Here is a 19,000-nt window from a genome sequence, read left to right as displayed (position 1 = left end):
CCCGTTTTCAAGACAAAATCTTGCAGTAGCCACAAAGATAAAAGTGTTAGCACACACCCTGTCTGAAGTGGGTGCACAAGCTCGACTGTGCTTCGAGGGTGGAAATAATGGAGCTTTTAAAACGTACAAAAACGACTATAAAAACCACAAATAACAACGTAAAGCTTGTCCAGCATAGTTTAAGTCTCCAGGAGCCCTGAGAAGAAGTTATTTAGACAATTTTAAAGCCAAAATCTTCACTGTAGCCACTGAGCTAAAAGCGTTAGCGCACACCTCATCTGAAGTGGGTGCATAAGCTCGAGTGTGCTTCAAGGGTGTAAATAACATTTTTTCAAATGGGATCTCCGAGATTAGAGAGACTTGGATTATGCTGAACTGTATGAAGCCATTCTGTTGCCCATCTACTTCAGTTGTTTCAGAAAACGCTACATCGCTGTTTTGCTGTAAAACTGGCATGGGGGTGAGTAGATATTGACTGAATTTTCATTTTTAGCTGAACTTATCCTTTAATGCCTTTCTGAGCACCTGTTTTGCTGCTTCTGATGCTCATTTCTATGGTTTTCTCGAGCAGATGTAACATGCCTTCAGTGCCCATAACACAGCTTGCATTCCATGTGTTGAGCAGTGATGATGTCCTCTTTTGAAGAGGAATGCATCATGGTGGAATAATTGCCGTTACTCCTCTCTGGCCACTTAGTTAAAAGGGATTCAGATGGTTTGGGATCTCTCTCTCTCTCTCTCTCTCTCTGGCTCTCCAGCACCCCTCCTCCCATGGGGCAGGGAGAGGAGGAGAACACGAGGGGGATGGGTGTGTTTGACTTGGGAGAGCTGAGTTTGAAAGGGGGTATGAGCATTTACATAAAATGCCAAAGTTTTTTTTGACTCCATTTGTCACCCAGAGAAAGACACTGTTTTGCTTTAATTACAGCTGTTCCTCCCTCATATCAAGAGCTGGTGCTAATGTTGTGGTATGCGTTCCACAGAGAGTCAGTCGAATTAACTTTCCAAAAGAAAGCGACCCGCACAACAGACATGGATATTGGATTATAGTGGCATTTTTAGAGGCCACATGATCCTCTTGGAGCGACTCAGCTTCTTGTCACCTCTTGTCGGCAGGTCTGGCTGGCTGCTGGGAGGTCCAAGTGGTCCATGCTGTAAGTCTGGTGGTGGAGACAAGTGACTGCATGTGGCTGTGAGCTTATTGAGCCAATTGTTGAGTGAATCATGGACCAGCCAGCATAACAGGTTTTAGAGATTTGCAAGTGACGTTTAAGGGAAATTTTGTTTTTGAGATCGTTGTCCTTTTGTGTGTTTTGCATCAGGTTTGTCAGTCAGGAAATATGCATTCATGACCGCTCACTCACATTCCTTGCTGGATGTTAATCTCCAGTTTTACTGCTTAAATATGAAACCGGGATTTGAACAAAGTCTGGAAGGTTTGGGTCAGGATTCGCTCAAATTCAAATACACTCCTTAAAAATGGATTTTCAACAAAATCTGTTTCGTCTACACCCTCAATGATAGTAGTAATGTAGATGAGATAATAAAGGCTGCGAGACACTGGAAATTTATGGTTTAGGTACCAAAATGTAGGTATTTCCCAAGTTACTCATAATCTTTATGATGGCTGTATTTATTCAGGCTGAGGTCCAAGGTTGATCTGACTCATTCATTGTGATTCTGTGTCTTTTAACCATGTAAGCACCAGGCCTGCAGTATCATGCTCCTGTGATTTTGTCAATTCTATTGAGTCACTCTTATGTTTGCAACCCCAACCCCCGCCGTGGGGCTAATTAAAACAATTTCAAGGACAAAGGAGGGGAGCCCATTGTATCACACAACCAGCAGTGCAACGGATATGGTGCCAGAGGGGCACAGTTGTCAAGGATTAGTGCTTCTTCGCAGGCGCAGATGGATATATCAGCCTCCCACCACTGGTGATGAGGGTCTGAGTGGGACAACTGCCTCCAATGAGCTTTTAGCGCGAGTGTAGATGCAGTCAAAAGACTAATGAGCCAGTGAGAGCATGACATGACAGAGAACAAAGCTAGAAAATAGGGCCAGTGTCTGATTTACCTGTTGAGATCTCCAAAAGCAGATAAAACCTGTTGTTCAAGATAAACATAATGCATATTTAGGTCTTGAACAAAAGGTTTTATCGGGTTGTACATGAAGTGAAATAAATACGAAATTAAAAAATAATTTTTCTTTTGTACAATTTTGTACAACTGTTTAACCACACATAAAATCTGCTGACTAGTTTGACAAGTTAGTCCTATTTATGAAAAACCTCCCAACACCCACCATTCTTCTTATTTTCTTTTTTTTTTAACACATTCCTGAGCTGTGCAGAGCCCACCCCCTCCCTAAAAACAGAGAGATCTGCTGGTGACAAATCTTCAAACCAACTTCCTCTCCTTCCTTTCAACTCAAATAATGGCCCAATGAACTGACTTCTCTCTGTCCTGACTCACATCCTCAGCGCCATAATATTTATGCAGCCTATTCAGAAGCTGCCCTCATCAAATTGGTATGTGAATCACACTGCAGACTCACCTCATTACATCCTGACTAACGGTCTGAAGATTAGTCAGGGAGAATGTGATATTAGCAAACCAGAGAGTTACTGGAATAATATAAATTTTCCATCTACGTTCTTTGTTTCTTTCAGTGCTCATTTACCAACGGCTGAACTGACTGAGCTGAACCAGCACATTAATCTGGCAGGAAATCTTACAACAGAGGTGTTGACAGTGACCGTCTCATCCATGCTTTTAAGGCATTGTTGTTATCTCCGTGGCCAGGCAGCACTTATCTCACAGAGGGAACTGTATGTGAGCAGAAACAATAGGCTTGATTGAGTGCATTCCCTAAAAGGTGTTAGGTTACACGGGCCTGTTCTATTTAATAGATGATATCTGTGTGAGGGGGACTCTGCCATGTGATCCTTATCACTTGGCTTTTTGAGAAATGGCGCATCGTTCATAAACTAATTAATTACCTGACATGAAGTTGTGAGAACAGGAAATTCCCCCCGGGGGTGTGTGTGTGCTGCGGGTCAACCAAGGACCAGGGTTTAGTCAGGGAAGAGGCTAAGGTTATATATTTCATAATTGTTAAATAAAAAAAATTAAGCAAAAAAATATTTTATAATTTTTCGTAATGTAATATTGTTTTTTTATCCAATTTTAAGGGTAAGTTAAAGGAGCAGTTCACCCAAAAATGACAATTCCTTATTAAGTCACCTCGGTGCTGGTGAAGTTTCGTAGTCTACAAAACATTTCTGGAGCTTTACAGCAAAACAGCGTTGCAAAATTCTCAGAAACAACTGAAGAAGATGGGGACTTAAAATCAAAACTGAAAAAAACAAACATAAAATGGCTCCCAACAGCTTGTCTGGCATAATCCCACGATCCCAAATTGAGTTGAAAGGATGTTATTTACACCCTTTGTAAAGCTGAATTTTTCACTTCAGCTACTAAACTAAAAGGGTTAGCATGCACCCAATCTGAATGCAAGAGCTCGAACACGTGTTGATTATGTAAATATCGTCTTTTCAATCAAACTTGGATTACACCAGATGATCTGTACAGAGCCATTACATATTTAATCTAAGTTTTGAAAACCATCTACGTCAGTTGTTTAGGAGGAATGCTGCAACACTGTTTTGCTGTGAAGCTCCAGAAATGTTTTCTTTTTCATTTTTTGGGTGAATTTATCCTTCATGCAATACTCATCAAATCTCCAAATAAGTCACATTAAACCCAGAAACCTTCAGCAATAAAGAAACAAAGCTATCTCAATAAATCTCATCTATAAGTGCTTGTACATTCATACAGGCCCTCATACCCCCTACTTGATTTTAAAAAAAAGCCACAATAATGCAATTAGCCTAACAAAGAAAATGGTAATCCATGAGCCAGTATGAGTGCATGGGCGGGATGCATTTGTAATGACCTGAGAATGACTCTGAGGAATTTTCACACCAATAAGCTCCAGGAGAGCCAGACTAAAACTTTGCAGCAACACACATTCATATAGTGCTAATCTCTGTGTGGTGCAACTGACAAAACAAAAAAACTTCACAAACATCTACATAACAAAAAAACTGCTTCCTCTGTGTCAGTCACAGGTTAAAAATCTCAAATTCAAATCATGATTCAGAACCACAACACATTCATTAAATGGTGTAAAAAAAAAAAGAAAAAAAAAAAATGCATCCACACAGTCTGTATTCACAGATATCAGTGAGACATTATCAGACCACCAGCAGATTCATAGCTGGGGGTGGAATCACATATGCTAATAAAGCAGATGTCCACAGTCCTTAACACATTCCAGGCAGCCTATAAAAACAAAGCGTCTTTCTTCCCTAAGGAGCAGAGCCCTATCTCTGACCGTCTCCAACAGTCACAAAGCTTCATATAAACATTTAGTGTTATAACCTGATGATCTCAGAAACGCTCGGTTCCGCCCCGTCACTGTCTCTAAAACAACGCCAGCAATTTGATCCCTTCAGACTACATTTTGGGAGTACTCTGTGTGTTTGGCCAAGGTGTGGGTCCTTGTCTGAAAACTTTCCATGACACTGGAAGTTTCGGGCCACGTCTCTGTGTCTCTGCCGTCCACTGTGCCCGACTCCCACTGAATTCATCAGCCATTGTTTTCTCTGCACGGGCATTTATGATGTCACTGCAAACATAAGCTTTGTCCTCAGATGAAGGATCAGCCAGGGTTCGTGCCCTTATGGGGTCAAACAAACAGCAAATATGGACAGGCTATGACTTGGATCGTGGGGTTGGGTGGACGTTACGGTGGCAGTAAGAGAACTTCTTTTATGACAAATAAAAGGGATGGAGAGGATTTTATTCAGGCGGAAACAACGAAAGTGACTCATTTTGCAACCACGTCAGTTTTGCAGACAGTAATACAGCTTTAATCTTATCTTCTCCCGCTGCCCTCATCACCATCGCCTCTCTACACCACTCCATTCCTGAGAAACACCATATCAAAATGAAAACAAGTACATTTCCTGGGTCCGTCGCTGACTGTGTGCTAAATCATTACCAGTGATGAAAAGGAAATACAGGCAAGATACACTTAAAGCAGTTTAAGATAAAAAAAAGATATATATACTTGCAAAAATACTAAACTTTTGAGTATCAGCAATAATCCATATGACTCAAACTGCTTTTCTAATTGATCCATATCCACCCCGGACGTCTTTTTTTAGACTGCATAGGAATGAATTTGTCCGCAGCAGTATCTGTGTGCATTAAGTGCTTTGAAAGCAGGCAAGGTAAACACAGGCTGAAGCACACACACACACACGCAAACACACACAAATACAATGGCTTGTGTCTGTAAAGATCAGATTTCCGACATGTTTGTTTTCTTAGGATAAGGCATGTGTGAACAAAGAAAATATTTGGCTTGCTCATAGCCATCTGCTGTCACCACAGGCATTTCTAAAATTGTAAATAGGTTTGTTTTCTTATGCAACAAGTTTTATTGAGACAATATTCAAACACCGGCCATTAGTATTAATTTAAATGTTAACCGTTTGAATTGTGGATCCCACCAGGTGCTGACACTTCTTTGTTGCCTGGAAATTAAATAAAGCACCTACTATGGCCTCATTCAGCAGAACCTCCATTTATTTCTCATAATATATCTGCTTTAATCTAGATTTTTTTAATGCTTAAGAAGAATCTGATCACTCTATAACGGCAGGCCAGCAATGAAAACAAATGTCGAACCACACAAAAAACTGTCTGTCCTGCGCTGCAAACTATGAGAGTGCGGACAGAGAAAACACAAAGCAACATGCTGACATGTGAGAATGATCAGGGGCTTGTCACAAAACTGAGCATAAAAAAACAAATCCTGTATCTGCGCACGGCCAAACCTGATGGCACAAGACTAACACTTCCCCGACGCAACTTGCATCCCACAAAATATGGAATAAAAGAAAACAATTGAGCGATTGTTCCCCGCTTTCAATACATGGCACCATGCGCACGGTCAAAACCGTGCAAACATTCATTTGTTTAGGGTTAGTGGCACAGAAACAGGACAGGGAGACAATGGCTAAATGTCTTTGTTACTGAATCACAAAAGCTGATAGCTGGTTATTTGCATTCACGAGATCACACTCAGCGCTCATTGCTAAATGGTGAAACCCACATCGTTATAAAGGACATTGTTATAAAAGGCACTGGCTCTGGGTTGGAGAGCAGCAGATACTGTAGCATTCCTTTGTCCACTAAAGGACTTTTATGGGCTTTGGTGCTCTCACTCCAGCCATGCCTATTGGCTCAAAATTATACTTATTTTTCTGCCCCCTGAGGACCGGTTTTAAACTGCTGCTTTCAATCATAAAGAAACAACAACAAAAGAGCCTGTCAGGGTAATGCTTCCTGACAACCCAAGATAGACAAAAAAGACAAAAACAACACCCTAAACACTTCAAATGCCAAATGAAAACCCCCCAAAGGTGACAAAGCTTTTAGAAAATGTGAAATCCTGATTAGCTGGAAGAAAAAAATGTGTCTAATGTGGCGATTTGAGCAGAAAATCACTTTAAAAAAGTGCATGATTTCTGTTTGAAACAAGAAAAAATATAACATGAGGCACACAACCACCCACAGAGGCAAAATAAGGAATAGTTATGCTATTGATTCCACTCTGGGACGCTACAATAGCCAAATAATGTCTTTGCAAATAATCACTTTGCATTCACAAAGATAGATTAAAGCGTCTTTTTGTTGCTCGGCTGTAAAAAGGCTGATCAATTAGCTCAATCATCTTGTATTTCTACCGCGCGGACAAAAAGAACCGAACAGAGACAAGATAAAAGCCTCCAGTGTACTGAGGAATCAAAACTCACTTAAGATGTCAATAGTGTCACGGCGGAAAAAAAAGGCGCCTGCATCGGAAAAACCCCCCCCAAAAAAACAGATCAATACTTTACCAATCAGTTAATTTCATTATGACTTTCAATGCCATTTACTGATGGCACAGCAAATTGCGCGCAAACAAAAGCAAAGGTCAGAAATGTTATTGTTAAGCCGAGTGACTGATTGTACCTGGAGGAGTGAAGTGTGAAGCAGCTGTCTGAACGATTTATAGCCACGTCTGATGAAAGAAATTAAGCGTTGTATAAATTGACATTTTCACCTCATCTAAAGTACCTTCCTTCTTTTCTCGCGTGTTGATGTGCTTGTTTTCCTTTTCGATCACCTGGTCCTCCCTGGATCTGGAAGGAATGCATCGCAACTTACGATTTCTTTAAGCAGCTGTGAGTGGAAATTGCTTTTTGGGGAGACGTTTATGACCCCATTCAAAGGGCTGACATCTCAAACACAGGAAGGAAGGAACCTAGAAGTGCCATGCAGTATCAAGAGGTCTATTTAAAACTCCCGCTACCTTTCATCCTGCCGTGCATTCGTTATTTAACCCCCCCAAAAAGCCACCCAGCATACACAAAATTAATTGAGATCTGCATGATCCTAACATTTCACTTTCTACGACACTTCATACTCCCCCCCCCCCTCAAACAAAGCTCTGGAGATGTTGCAGCCCAAAGAAAAAAAGCACTTAACCCAGCCATGATGTCACATGTGGAACAGGAGAGGGGGGGAAATGGACACTCCTCCTCAAGGGTGCTCAGGATTAGGGCCTGGAAGTCTGTAAGATAATAGATCAAAGAGATACACCGGAGAGCACTTCTTGCTTTTTCTCCCACATAACGCTCATCTTCATACATAATGGAATTTCAGGAGCCTTTTTTTTTTTTCCCTTTTCTTGCAATTCCACCTGAAGATCAGGCGACGGACTTTGGCGGTGGAATCGCACACATTGTTCAAAAGGGTCACCAGTGACACCGCGGACCATTGGTGTGATTATAATATCAATGTGAGCTCGAGTGCAGCTACTGACAATGCAAGAGCATAACTTATCTCAGGGTGCTTCTTTATGAATGGTCTATGTTTGTCACTTTTCACAGAGTTTGGGGATTTTTTTAAGTTATAAATTGAGAGCAGCAGGGCAGGCACAATGGTATTTTGGAGACAAAGGCATTCAGATCTGTAACAGAAGTAAAAGCGACTGAAAAATACGTAATTACAAGTTACAAGTCCTGCAAATAATTTAGTACAAAAAACTCCTTTGTTGTGTGTCATATCTGAAAAGCTATAGCTAGCAGACAGTTAGCTTAGCAGATAGATTGGAGACAGAAGACAGCTAGCCTGACTCAGCATATTAACTTCCTTTAACACATTGCGTCTTGTGTGTTTGAAACTGAAGTTTAAAAACCACAAGTTACAATTTCACTCCTCTTACCTTTGGATGGATTCATTCTAGCTGTTTTCCTCCCCTCCCAGTCTTTATGCTGTGGCAAACTGCATTAGCTTGCCAGATTTCTGTTGTTGGTGTATTAAAATGTAAGCAGCATTTTAATGTTCAAGTTGGGTGAAAGGGAGCTAATTTTAACCACTTTAAATATAAAGTATGCTTAATTCCTTCTTGTTAAGTTAGGTGACAACATAATACACCCCTTTGTTATGTGTGTTATCTATGAAGTTAGGCCTTATCCAGCAGTTGGCTTAGCTTCGCAGAAATACTGGAAACAGGAAACAGCTAGCCTGACCTAACCTCCATTAAAATTCAGCATTTAACACATCATCTAACACATCATCTAGCTTGCCTGAAACTGAAATTTAAAAGATACTACAAATTGCAGTGTCTCTCTTGTCACCATTGGACAGAACCCCATTAGCCGTTTCCCTCCCTTCCCAGTCTTTATGCTAGTTTATCAGTTTTCACTCACTTCATGTTCCTAAAGTTGTGGTATGGCTAGTTGTTAATTGTTGGCAGCAGAACAAACTTCCCAACATCCCAAAGAGTTGGCAATGAGACTCAAAAATCCACTGCTTTAATCATGTATTTAGTTTGCCATTTTGGAAAATAAGCTTTTTTCCAATTCTTGTAAAGTTAGGCGTAAAGATTAATACCACTCTGTTGTGCGTGCCATATCTGAACAACTGCAGCTAGCAGACGGTTAGCTTAGCTTCGCAGAAAGATTGCCTGAGTCGTACCAAGCTAAGCATTTAAACACATGATGTCTTGTATGTTAGAAACTTTTTTAAAAAGTTTAAAAACTACAAGTTGCAGTTCACTATTATTACGTTTGGACAAAACCATGCTAGCCATTTTCCTCCCTTCCCAGTCTTTATGCTAAGCTAACTAGGCTGCTGGCTGTAGATTCATATTTAACATACAGATATGAGAGATACATTTTCTATGTACTCTCAAAAAGAAAGCAAATAGCTTTCTTTTTGATAGCTATTTCTCAAAATGTTAAATAATTTCTTTAATCTGTGAAGTAACTTGACGTAACGACTGCCAGATGTGTGTAGATGAGTAAAAATATAATACATATATAATGTAAAAGATGAGTGATCACCACATCTAATAAATATTCTAAATGTTCAAGAACAAAAATGTCATGGTCTTAATATTGTTTTACTATCGACTGTGAGTACCATTTCCTTTTCCGGCTGAGGACAGTTCCCCTTTTTCAAACGCAAACCAACTCTGAGTCATCAGAGTTTTGTGGCCACGCTGAGCCAGAGAAAATGTAGGCGTCTGCATCAGTCGAGCCATTAGCGCTGAGGGACGAGGAAAGAAATCAATGGCCAACTGTTCATAAGCGACTCGCTGCAGCCTTCGGTCTCTGCTAGTACTAAGTGCTGAAGTCTGAGTGTAAAAAAATGGCCACAATAATAGATAGCCACAAGCAAAACAGGCCATTTATTGAAGAAAAAAAAAATCTATTGAGAGCAACTTGGCTTTTAGAAAGTAAGACCTTGATATGCTGTCTAATGTTTTCCACAACTGATGTCTACTTCTGAATCAGGACTTGAAAATATTAATTTAATAAAAGGCTACACTTAGAGAATATGTAGACGCAACACAAGACAGCACCACTCAGAGTGAACTCCCGCCTCTCATCTCACCGCTCTGCTGCCACCTGATGGACAATCTGGAGAAATCCACAGCACAGAGACGTCCACGTCCTTTTGTTTCAGACTTTATTCCTCTTCTGAAGATTCCTCTCATGAAAATAAACCTTATTTTAAATCAATAATTTATTTGGAAATTAGGTTTATCTTAATTTTCGATGCCTTCCAAAAATGACACTTTGAAAATAGAGTTTATGAAATTATGACCCAATGCTCAACTTTTCACATTCAAAAAAGTTATTCAATGTTAAACACGACAACACTTTCTGGATCGAGCTACTGCGCTACGACAATAAATTATTCTAAAATCTGAAAACAAATATGTCTCCAGAGTCAACATTATTGTTACTACAGTGGTTAATGATTAAGTTGCCAGAAAACAGAAGCTGCTAGCTGTTAACGGCCTACGAGTTCTTGCTGGCAAAGAAATAGCTTATGATGCAGTTACAGTCTTTCCATTTTTCAGAACACACCGAACCCTCTGCTCGTTGTGGGATGCCCTACAGTGTGTGTGAGTCTGCGTATAGTGTGTGAGGAGAGAGCTGCTCTATCGCGCTCTGCTGCGGCTGAGTAGTCACTATCAGGGGAACGCCGTGGATGACCACATTCTGGCCGCCCAGGCTGATGTTTGGCACCAGCAGCGTGTTTTCCTCACTGGGTAAGGCACTCTCCTCCACCGCGACTGGCCCCGCTGGCTTGGACATGTCCTCCGACGGACCGCACACCATGTCGGGCGCGGCTGCGGTCACCATGGCGCCGTTGCCTTCTGTCACTACTGTCACCTCGGTGCCACCCTCCTGGATCAAGGCGTTGAGACCCTCCAGCTCGGAGCAGGTTGTGATGAAGGTCTGCGAGCCGCTGCTGGAGTCCTGAGTGGTTATGGCTGTCTGCAGCAGGGCCTGGTGGAGCGGGTTGTTGGTGTCGTCCGGGTTGAGCTGCGTCAGCAGGACCGTGTGGGGTTCAAGGGTCGCTTCTGCAGTCTGGGAGGACACGAGAGGTTGCATAGGCGCTAACAGGTTGACCTGTTGGATCATGGAGTTGACTACCATGTCCTGGCTTTCTGGGCTTAGCAGAACCATGCTGGTCTTGTTCTGACTGTCCACACCGGCTGGAATTAAGGAGTTCTCCTGGCCGAGGGGGTGAGATACAATGATTTTGAGCTGTGCACTGCTGTAAGGAGCCATTGAGTCAGATGTGATGGGAATTTCCAGCTGGGTGGTGCTCTGTGATGTCGCCATAGGAACCAAGTTGACTGCATCAGCCGGGCTGGAGAGCTGGAGCTGCAACACGTTCTGAGTGTCTCTGTGTTGCTTCTTGTGACTGCGCAGGGAGTCCTCCCTCACAAAGCAAGCGTCACACGAGTCACAGCAGAAAGCTCGAGCTGCATCTAGCTTGGCCCGATACCTGGAGTCCACCGGCTTCGGGGAGTCACTTCCTCTGCTTTTCCCTCCACCTCTGCCACCTTTCCCACCGTTGCCCTTTTCCGGCGTATCCGAGTGGCACTTCTTTTTGTGGATGATGAGGTTGCTGCGCTGCTTGGAGGAAAAGTTGCAGAAGTCACATTTGAAGGGACGCTCCTCCGAGTGGATCCTCTCGTGGACTTTGAGCGCCCCCTTGCTGGAGCACGAGTAAGTGCACTTGGAACACTGGATGGGCTGAGTGGGTTGGTGTTCTCGCGAGTGTTGCCGCAGGGCAGTCTTGTTGGCACACTGGAAGTCACAGTGCGCACAGTGGAAGGAGTTCTCAGTGCTGTGTTTGATCTTATTGTGAGACTTCAGGTTGCCTTTCATGGCGCAGCGGTAGTCACAAAGGTCACACTTGTATGGCTTTTCGCCGGAGTGAATCCGGATGTGCCTCTTCAGGTCCGAGTTGATTTTGAACTTTGCGTCGCACTGTTGGCACTGGAAAGGTGCATCCCCTTGGAAATAAATGGAAAGACAAAAACAGAAAATGACTGTCTGTCAATGCGGCCGAGAAAAAAAAAACATCATCCCATAAGTCGCTGACAACCTCTGAACACCCACCAGTGTGCGAGCGGAGGTGAACGATGAGTTGGCTGGAGTTGCGGCTGGCGTAAGGACAGATCTGGCATTTGAAGGGCCGCTCGTCGTAGTGGATACGCAGGTGCTTCTTCAGACTGCTGCTGTCTGCTGCTGCATAGGGACAGTGTTTACACTTGTGCGGCTTCTCCCCCGTGTGCGAGCGGCTGTGCACGTTGAGCTTGTCCCGTCGACTGAAGCGCTTGTGGCACAGCTCACATTCGAACGGCTTCTCACCTGGAAAACAACTCGGTGTCAGCGTCTGACATAGACACGGAAAAATCAATCACCATGCAGAAGGTCCTGACTTACCGGTGTGGGTTTTGAGGTGCCGCTCCATGTCTTTTTGACCATACTGTGTCTTAAAAGTGCAACCTGCAGATCAACAGAAATGTGCTTTTACAAGGTGTGCGCAGCCTGCGTGCTTGCAGAAAGTTCATCTAAATAAATAAAAGTTAATAACGCGGGACTTGACCGGCAGGAAGTACAGCTCTCTCCTCGCTCGGCTGCAGAAAAGGAAGGAATGTGTTAAAGTCATAAACGGCGAGAGGCACCGACCTGAGAAACAGCAGGTGTGTCTCTTTGAAGTCAGGGAAGGTTTTAATTTTTTGGAAGGTGTTTTCTGTGCTTTGGTCAGAATCTTTTTGACACCTCTCATAACACAGGTCTGGTAGGTTTCCTCGAAAACAAACTCGGCGCTGGAATCTGTGCAGGACAAGAACATGACATGTAGTCAAGTGCACGAGAGAAAAAGCAGACTGTAAATCAATGTTGCATGCAGGCTGACAACAATATGTGGGTGTTTTAACCTGTGAGAGCTGTTGTTGCAGTGGTGGCTGATGGGTCAGAGCTGGGGAGGGAGCATCCATTTTGCTTATGGGCGAGAAAGACCTCAAAATTATTATACTGCTGCTTGCAGAAGCCGCAGATGTGAATATCTGGGCTCACCTCCACCACAACAGAGTGTCCTGCAGCGACTTCAGAAGGCACAAAACACAAAACAGACACCCATGATTTCAACAGGAAGTTGTTTGAATGTGAAGCCAACAAGAGGATGCATTATTACCACTCAGACTCATTAATAAAACGTCAGAGATATCGTCTAGGAAGGGATCTCGTTCACGACTGTTTTCCTTTACCTTCGGCGTTGTATGTTGCCATTTTTCGAGCTTGTTTTGCTGCAGCTCAGCTCATCTCCTGGCTCCTACAAGCCTACAGGGACGTCCATCTTGTTGTTAGACTGTACCGGCTCGAGTGGAGATACATTTAACGAAACTAAAACATATTTTAAACAGTGGAGTCCATCGCGGTCTGGATATCAATGGCAATGACAGTTTACTTCTCTAACAACACCAAACATCGGTTTTGCGACATGCTACGTGGGGTTTGCGGCAGCGGGACAAGCATGCGTTCCGTCAACGTGACGTCATATGATGCGTTTAATAGTATGGGACAAATCTAAATTACCACAACTGAGCATGTAGTTAATGCGATAAAAGGGACGTTTTTTGTTACTGTAAACTAATTTTTCACACTTAATGTTGCTGTTAGATTTCATGTTTTTTATCTTTTGTTTTTTTCTTTTAACTGTCAAGTGTATTGTTTGTCGTTTGTAAGGTCAACTAATTAAAACATCAACTACTAATCGGGAGTTTTATCCTCTCCCTCTGTATTCTGCCAGTGTATTAAGCTGCCTTAAACTGTCTTGATTCAATAAGTTATAAATAATGATGATATAATAATATCATCATTTATTAAGGGCCAGTTATCTAGTAAATGATTGCAGTGAACCAGGATATCCATTTGTACTTGAAAGCAGCATTACCATTGTTGTGAGTGGGACACTTTAGTTGTCGAAATCTTTTATAACTCTTTTAAAAATAACAAAAGTCCTAATCATAGAAACCTTTATATGTAAACGTACAACATTTGGCCGGGAGTGACATAAGTTTGGGCGATTTTAAAATATTTAGCTAAACTATTACCGTGTTTTCTTCGTTTCTAAAAAAAAAAGACTAGCAAGACCGCCATCTTTACTGCCACCTGTCGTCCTGGAAGTCCAGTAATGTGGCCCACAATAGGCTAACATGTAGCTATAGATACACTTTTAGTTTGTTAAAATATATAAATATGTGATTCTGAACGACGTTAGCCTACCAGTCTAATATCAGTTGGAGAGTTACTAGCCTAGGGCCTTGGGTGCAACATTAGCACATTTCAAAATATAGCCTTAGCACTTCCTGTGGCACCTGCAGCAGCTTCACAGAGCATTTCTCTGTATGAGAGGTAGGTTTTCAGATGTAGCAGTTGTTGTAGGGCACTTAAATTAAATATACACACTCCACCATCTTTCAAGTAAGGGCAATTTACTGGGTTGTGGAGGTGAGTGAATGAGAATGCCTCTTTTTTTTTTTAATGCCAGAGCAGTTGTGCTAGTGTGAATAAGCCATGAAAGTGACTGACGTACAGCTCCATTTTCACTGGCAGGTCCTTAACTGCCTGATTGCCACTGTGAAGCTCAGGAATTTCCTTACGCTGACTTTCCTGCATGGCAAAGGCACAGGACTGATTCCTTCCCTGCTGAAACAGCAAATCCTTGAGACAGACAGGAGGTGCGCACACACACACACAGTCACACACAGTCACAGACACACACACACACACAGTCACAGGCACGCTCACACACACTGCAGGGCCTGCCCACATGAATCTGACTAGTTGATTACTGCTGTCTTTGAATTTGATTCTGACAGGATCGTCCCCGTAGATTCAGATAAATGTATGGTAACAGTTTATGTCATATTTGTAGGAAAGTACTGTGTTCTTAAGGCATTTTGAAAATTGATGACTCGGTCCCGAAGAAGAGAAGACATGAAAAAGAGATAAGTAAATAAATAATTAGATCTGACCGAAGACCGTGCAAATCGTATGCACATAAATCCTCCACGAACTCAGTACAGTTAAACGTACATCAAGGGACGACATTCACATGTGACAGACAAATGACTCAGGGATGGGTTAATTAAAGAAAGACTTATGTCAGCCCCCCCCCCCACCAGCAGTGGAGAACGGGCCAGTATGCGCTCTACTTTGATCTAGACTTCATTTTTACAATCAAAAAAATTGTAAATCTGGTTTTTCACAGAATTTCTCCCCCCTCTTCAACGAGCAAGTCTTGTGATTGAGCAGTTTAGTCACTCCACTACGAGGCTTTATCTGTGCCATTAGGTACATCATTACAGATATTCCCAGAAGGACTGTAACAAAAGTTTTTTTCTCAATTAATTGATTATTCATTTGGTCTCTTAAATGTCAGAAAATAGTGTAGAATGCCCGACATCCTTTTCTAGAAGGCAAGTTGATGTATTCAGATGGCTTTTTTTGAATGAAAAACAGCCACAGCCCAGTGATATTCAGTTAACTATCATAGAAAGAAAAAGAAAAGCCACAAATCTTCACATTTAAAAAGCTTAAGCCACTCAAATTTAGCCAATTTTGCTTAAAATTGCACAACAATCAAAATCGTTGCATGTCCACTGACTGATCAATCAGTTGACTAATTTTGTAAGATCTAATTTACAGCAATGCCAAAGTGTACAAGAGCTGCAACTAATGATTACTTTCATTATTGATTAATCTAGGGATTATTTTCATGAGTAATTGATTAATCGTTAAGTCTAGAAAAATGTCAAAAAATTGTGAAAAATCCTCATCACAATTTCTCAGAGCCCAAAGTGACGTCTTCAAATTGCCTCTTTTAACAGTCCAAAACCTAAACTCTTCATTTACTATCATAAATGACAAGGACAAGCAGCATATCCTTACATTTAGGAAGCTATTCCCGGCAAATGTTTGACATTTTTGCCTGAAAAATGACTAAAACCTTTAATCGAGTATCAAAATAGTTGGCAATTAATTTTCTTTTCATCGACTAATCAATTAGGCGACTGATCTTTGCAGCTCTAAAGTACACTTCGTGCTACGTTTCGCTACAGTTCTTGTATCTTTTTAAACAATAAGCTCTTTTTCATCTGTTGTACTCAGAAACAAAGTATCATTTGGACATCCAGCTCTGCCAATTCTAATTTGTAGACGTGCCCCTTTCCCATTCAGACGCCCGAGAATTCAGTGAGTGATGTAATGTCCCTCTTTTCCCCAATGAGACAAGGGCAACAATAGGGGGGAGTGCCTCTGTCACATTATTTTCCCCCACCGAGGCACGCCAGCTGCTTACAGTTGCTTAATGGCTACGAGCTGTCACAAGGCATCACAGCCCGCTGCCACACAGGAGCGGCAGATGCTTTAATTGCACAATGACTTGTAGGTTGTCAACAGCAATTATACCAGGCTTCCACCTGAGGGCACCCAAAGAACACCGTCGACTCACTCCACTGGCAAGACGCAAGCCTCAGAAGCTGGCTGCTACACATAAACCTGATCTCTGAGTCCAGACAAGAGCCACAGACAGATTCCAAGTCTCCTTTTAGCTTAATGGTTCCGCCATGTGCTGCAATAACCTGTGCAGGATTGTCAGACAGCAGGCTCAGGACCCCAAAATCATATTTAGAAATAAAATATTTATCTAGCTTTGTCACCTTAGGGCCCGTTGCTCACCGTGCTGCGGCAGGTCGTGGTGTGCAGAGTTTGAGTAATTTTGCTCATTATTAATTCATGTCATTTTTTTCCTTTTGCGGTTCAGGGGAGGCTCATTTGCCGCTGCCAGTCCTAAGATTATTATCATTAAGAGGAAGCAAATAAAATGGTGAGTTCAAAGCTTTGCTGCAACATGCTTCAGCCCACATTGGTTCAAGTGTGTTGATAGTTTGTTACACATACAGTTTTGAGAAAATACTGCGTAATGCGCTTAGATTTTTCGGTCTAGCCTATTTATAGAGCGCCCTGCAATTATAATCAAGCAACTCAGAAACCAAACACACATAGCAACCTCCTGTTTGTGTCATGTCAAATTGAATGGGTAAAAGATGTCCGGAGTACCGGGTTTGTTTTGAGCCATAAGACAAATTATACACACATGTATGAATTCCTTTGGTCAACAGCTGCCATCTCAGCATCAGATAAAACAGAGCCAAAGTCTGGGAACCATCAGATGCCTCCAACACTCCCACTTTATCATATAAAAAGACGGTGTACACACGGACAGGCCTGCGCGCACGACCAAGTGCAGCAGTGCTACACACAAAAGGCGCACATGCTCACACGCAAAACAGCGCTATGCTCTTTGTATCTGCCAACTGATGCAGATGATAGGGCTGCAGATGAGTGCAGGCTAACCGGAGACTAGAGGGTACATGTGGCTTCATAGACAATAGCAGGCCGTAGCTTTGGGAGGAGAGCATTCAACCCTCAGAAACATGCAGATTTAAATGAAGACAAAATTGCAACCCCTTTTTTAATGTTGTATACAATTTTCTGCTATAGTTAAGGATTAAGTTTTTGCTGATACAGAAGCTTGCATGCATATTAATGCAGGCAAGTATATAAAATTTTAATGTAAGAGTTGGAAAAATTTGCTTTCTAGTCTCCTAATTAAAAGTGCATTTCTATAAAGACTGAAGTATTATTAGTGGCTTTGGGAGGAAGGTGCTGTAGGTGCCTTGTACTTTGCTGTAGAGTCAGCAGGGGGTGTCCAAAATCAGGCTGAAGAAAGAGACCTAATGCTTGTTTGTAGCAGCTTCCAAGGCAGTGCTCCAGTTTGTAGTCGCTGACATTTTGGAACCAGTGGGTCAGCAAAATGGAGAAGCCGTGGAGATGCATCAAAACCAGTGAGACTTTTGATCGCAGGATGGTTGTGTGTGTAATTTATTGCGGCTCCTCGCTTTTCTTCATCGCGAGTCCTAATTATGGTCGCTGGGTGGGGACTGACCATTAACATTATTAGAAGTAGGTTTCAGGTGTAAAGTAGAACAGAGCAGGGAATGAATACATGCACTGAGGAGTCTGGGTTGAGACAGATCTACAGAGCTGAATCTAAACAAAAGATGTGTGTGCGCAAATGTGTGTGTGCACAGGGATTTTTTTTGTGTGAAATTGTCAGTGATGTCATGATGGAGGAGGGAATCTTGATAGTTAGACGGATAACAATGAGGCTGTCTTATTCACACACACACAGACCTGCACACACCTGCACTCACACGGCGGCATCATCATCGTCACAGAGGGAGAAAGGCTCATAATTGGACAGAGGTGTCTGTAGATAATGAAGCCAGACCTCACACCTGCCAAACCTTGGGGATTTCACTTGACTGGCCACTTAAATCTTCCTCACTCTGCGGGTCTGGAGGGCAAGAGAGTGAGTAAGGAACTAATGGAAAAAAAAGCATGCGCTACAGGGAGGATCCCTGTCAGCATGAGTGTAGCGAGGACCCCCCCCACTCATCCCCGCCCGCCCCAGCTAACTCAGCCCCCACAGCTCGTTCCATACAGCACCCACCTCACTTCACTTCACTGTAAATCCTCTGGTGTCAAGGATTTCAGACGGAAATGGGGAAATGCTGCACCAGCTATTTTGTTTCAAACTCTCAAAACACTCGCTTCTCCCAAGTTGTCTTTGGTGACAGCGTTGTGTGCGGGAAGCGTATTGTGCCAGCTTTTAGTGGGGTGTCATTCGAGGTGCTGAAAGGGAAATCAGATAGACGCTTCAATGGAGAAATACTTCTATATAAAAAAGTTTACCTGACAGTCATCAGTGACGCTGTGACAGCGTATCAGTGGTAGCAAAAAGCTACACCAATTAGGGGTCGAGTTTACGCCGACAAAATCTTAACAATTTATGAGAAACAAAATGGAATTTCACTCCGTCTTTCTTCATGACTGGGATCCGTAAATGAGGCTTAGAAATCATTGTCATTCTGAATATAAATAAGGTATAGATGTAGCACTAGAAGAGAAAATGTTATTCTATTGTATTTTATTGAA

At 42.4% G+C, this 19,000-nt stretch overlaps 2 protein-coding genes across 4 annotated transcripts in view; one reads left to right on the top strand and one right to left on the bottom strand.

The window, feature by feature from the left end:
* Positions 1-10,077: 10,077 nt before the first annotated feature.
* On the bottom strand, positions 10,078-13,426 carry zfp64 (zinc finger protein 64 homolog (mouse)). Of its 2 annotated transcripts, XM_073470369.1 has the most exons (7): positions 13,204-13,426; positions 13,013-13,041; positions 12,874-12,937; positions 12,623-12,769; positions 12,377-12,439; positions 12,050-12,301; positions 10,078-11,943 (listed from the first exon to the last, which is right to left on the bottom strand). In XM_073470369.1, exons 1-7 carry the CDS (start codon positions 13,223-13,225, stop codon positions 10,526-10,528), a joined length of 1,995 nt encoding a protein of 664 aa, XP_073326470.1. In that variant the 5' UTR covers positions 13,226-13,426; the 3' UTR covers positions 10,078-10,525. The 2 variants fall into 2 exon arrangements, with proteins under 2 accessions (XP_073326470.1, XP_073326469.1); XM_073470368.1 differs by having other exon boundaries at positions 12,874-13,041.
* An 852-nt stretch (positions 13,427-14,278) lies between these two features.
* tshz2 (teashirt zinc finger homeobox 2) overlaps positions 14,279-19,000 on the top strand; it is a 107,522-nt gene continuing 102,800 nt past the window's right edge. The window contains exons 1-3 of one of the 2 annotated variants that reach the window (XM_073469507.1): positions 14,279-14,350; positions 14,552-14,676; positions 16,764-16,826. The gene's annotated coding sequence lies outside the window, so the exon portion shown is untranslated. Of the gene's footprint in view, positions 14,351-14,423; positions 14,447-14,551; positions 14,677-16,763; positions 16,827-19,000 lie in introns of those variants that run through there. The other variant, XM_073469508.1, reaches the window with a different exon arrangement.

The sequence above is a fragment of the Pagrus major genome, chromosome 7 (assembly GCF_040436345.1).
Source record: "Pagrus major chromosome 7, Pma_NU_1.0".
NCBI classification, from domain to species: Eukaryota; Metazoa; Chordata; class Actinopteri; order Spariformes; family Sparidae; genus Pagrus; species Pagrus major.
This window is presented reverse-complemented; position numbering and strand designations above follow the sequence as displayed.

Bases quoted from the DNA above. Each gene is read 5' to 3' on its own strand.
- zfp64 (XM_073470368.1), bottom strand. From the start codon at position 13,225: ATGGCAACATACAACGCCGAAG. The intron at 12,770-12,873 runs GTTAAAACACCC...TGTCCTGCACAG, and splicing joins TGCAACAACAGCTCTCACAG to ATTCCAGCGCCGAGTTTGTT. The intron at 11,944-12,049 runs GTGGGTGTTCAG...TTTATTTCCAAG, and splicing joins TCACCTCCGCTCGCACACTG to GGGATGCACCTTTCCAGTGC.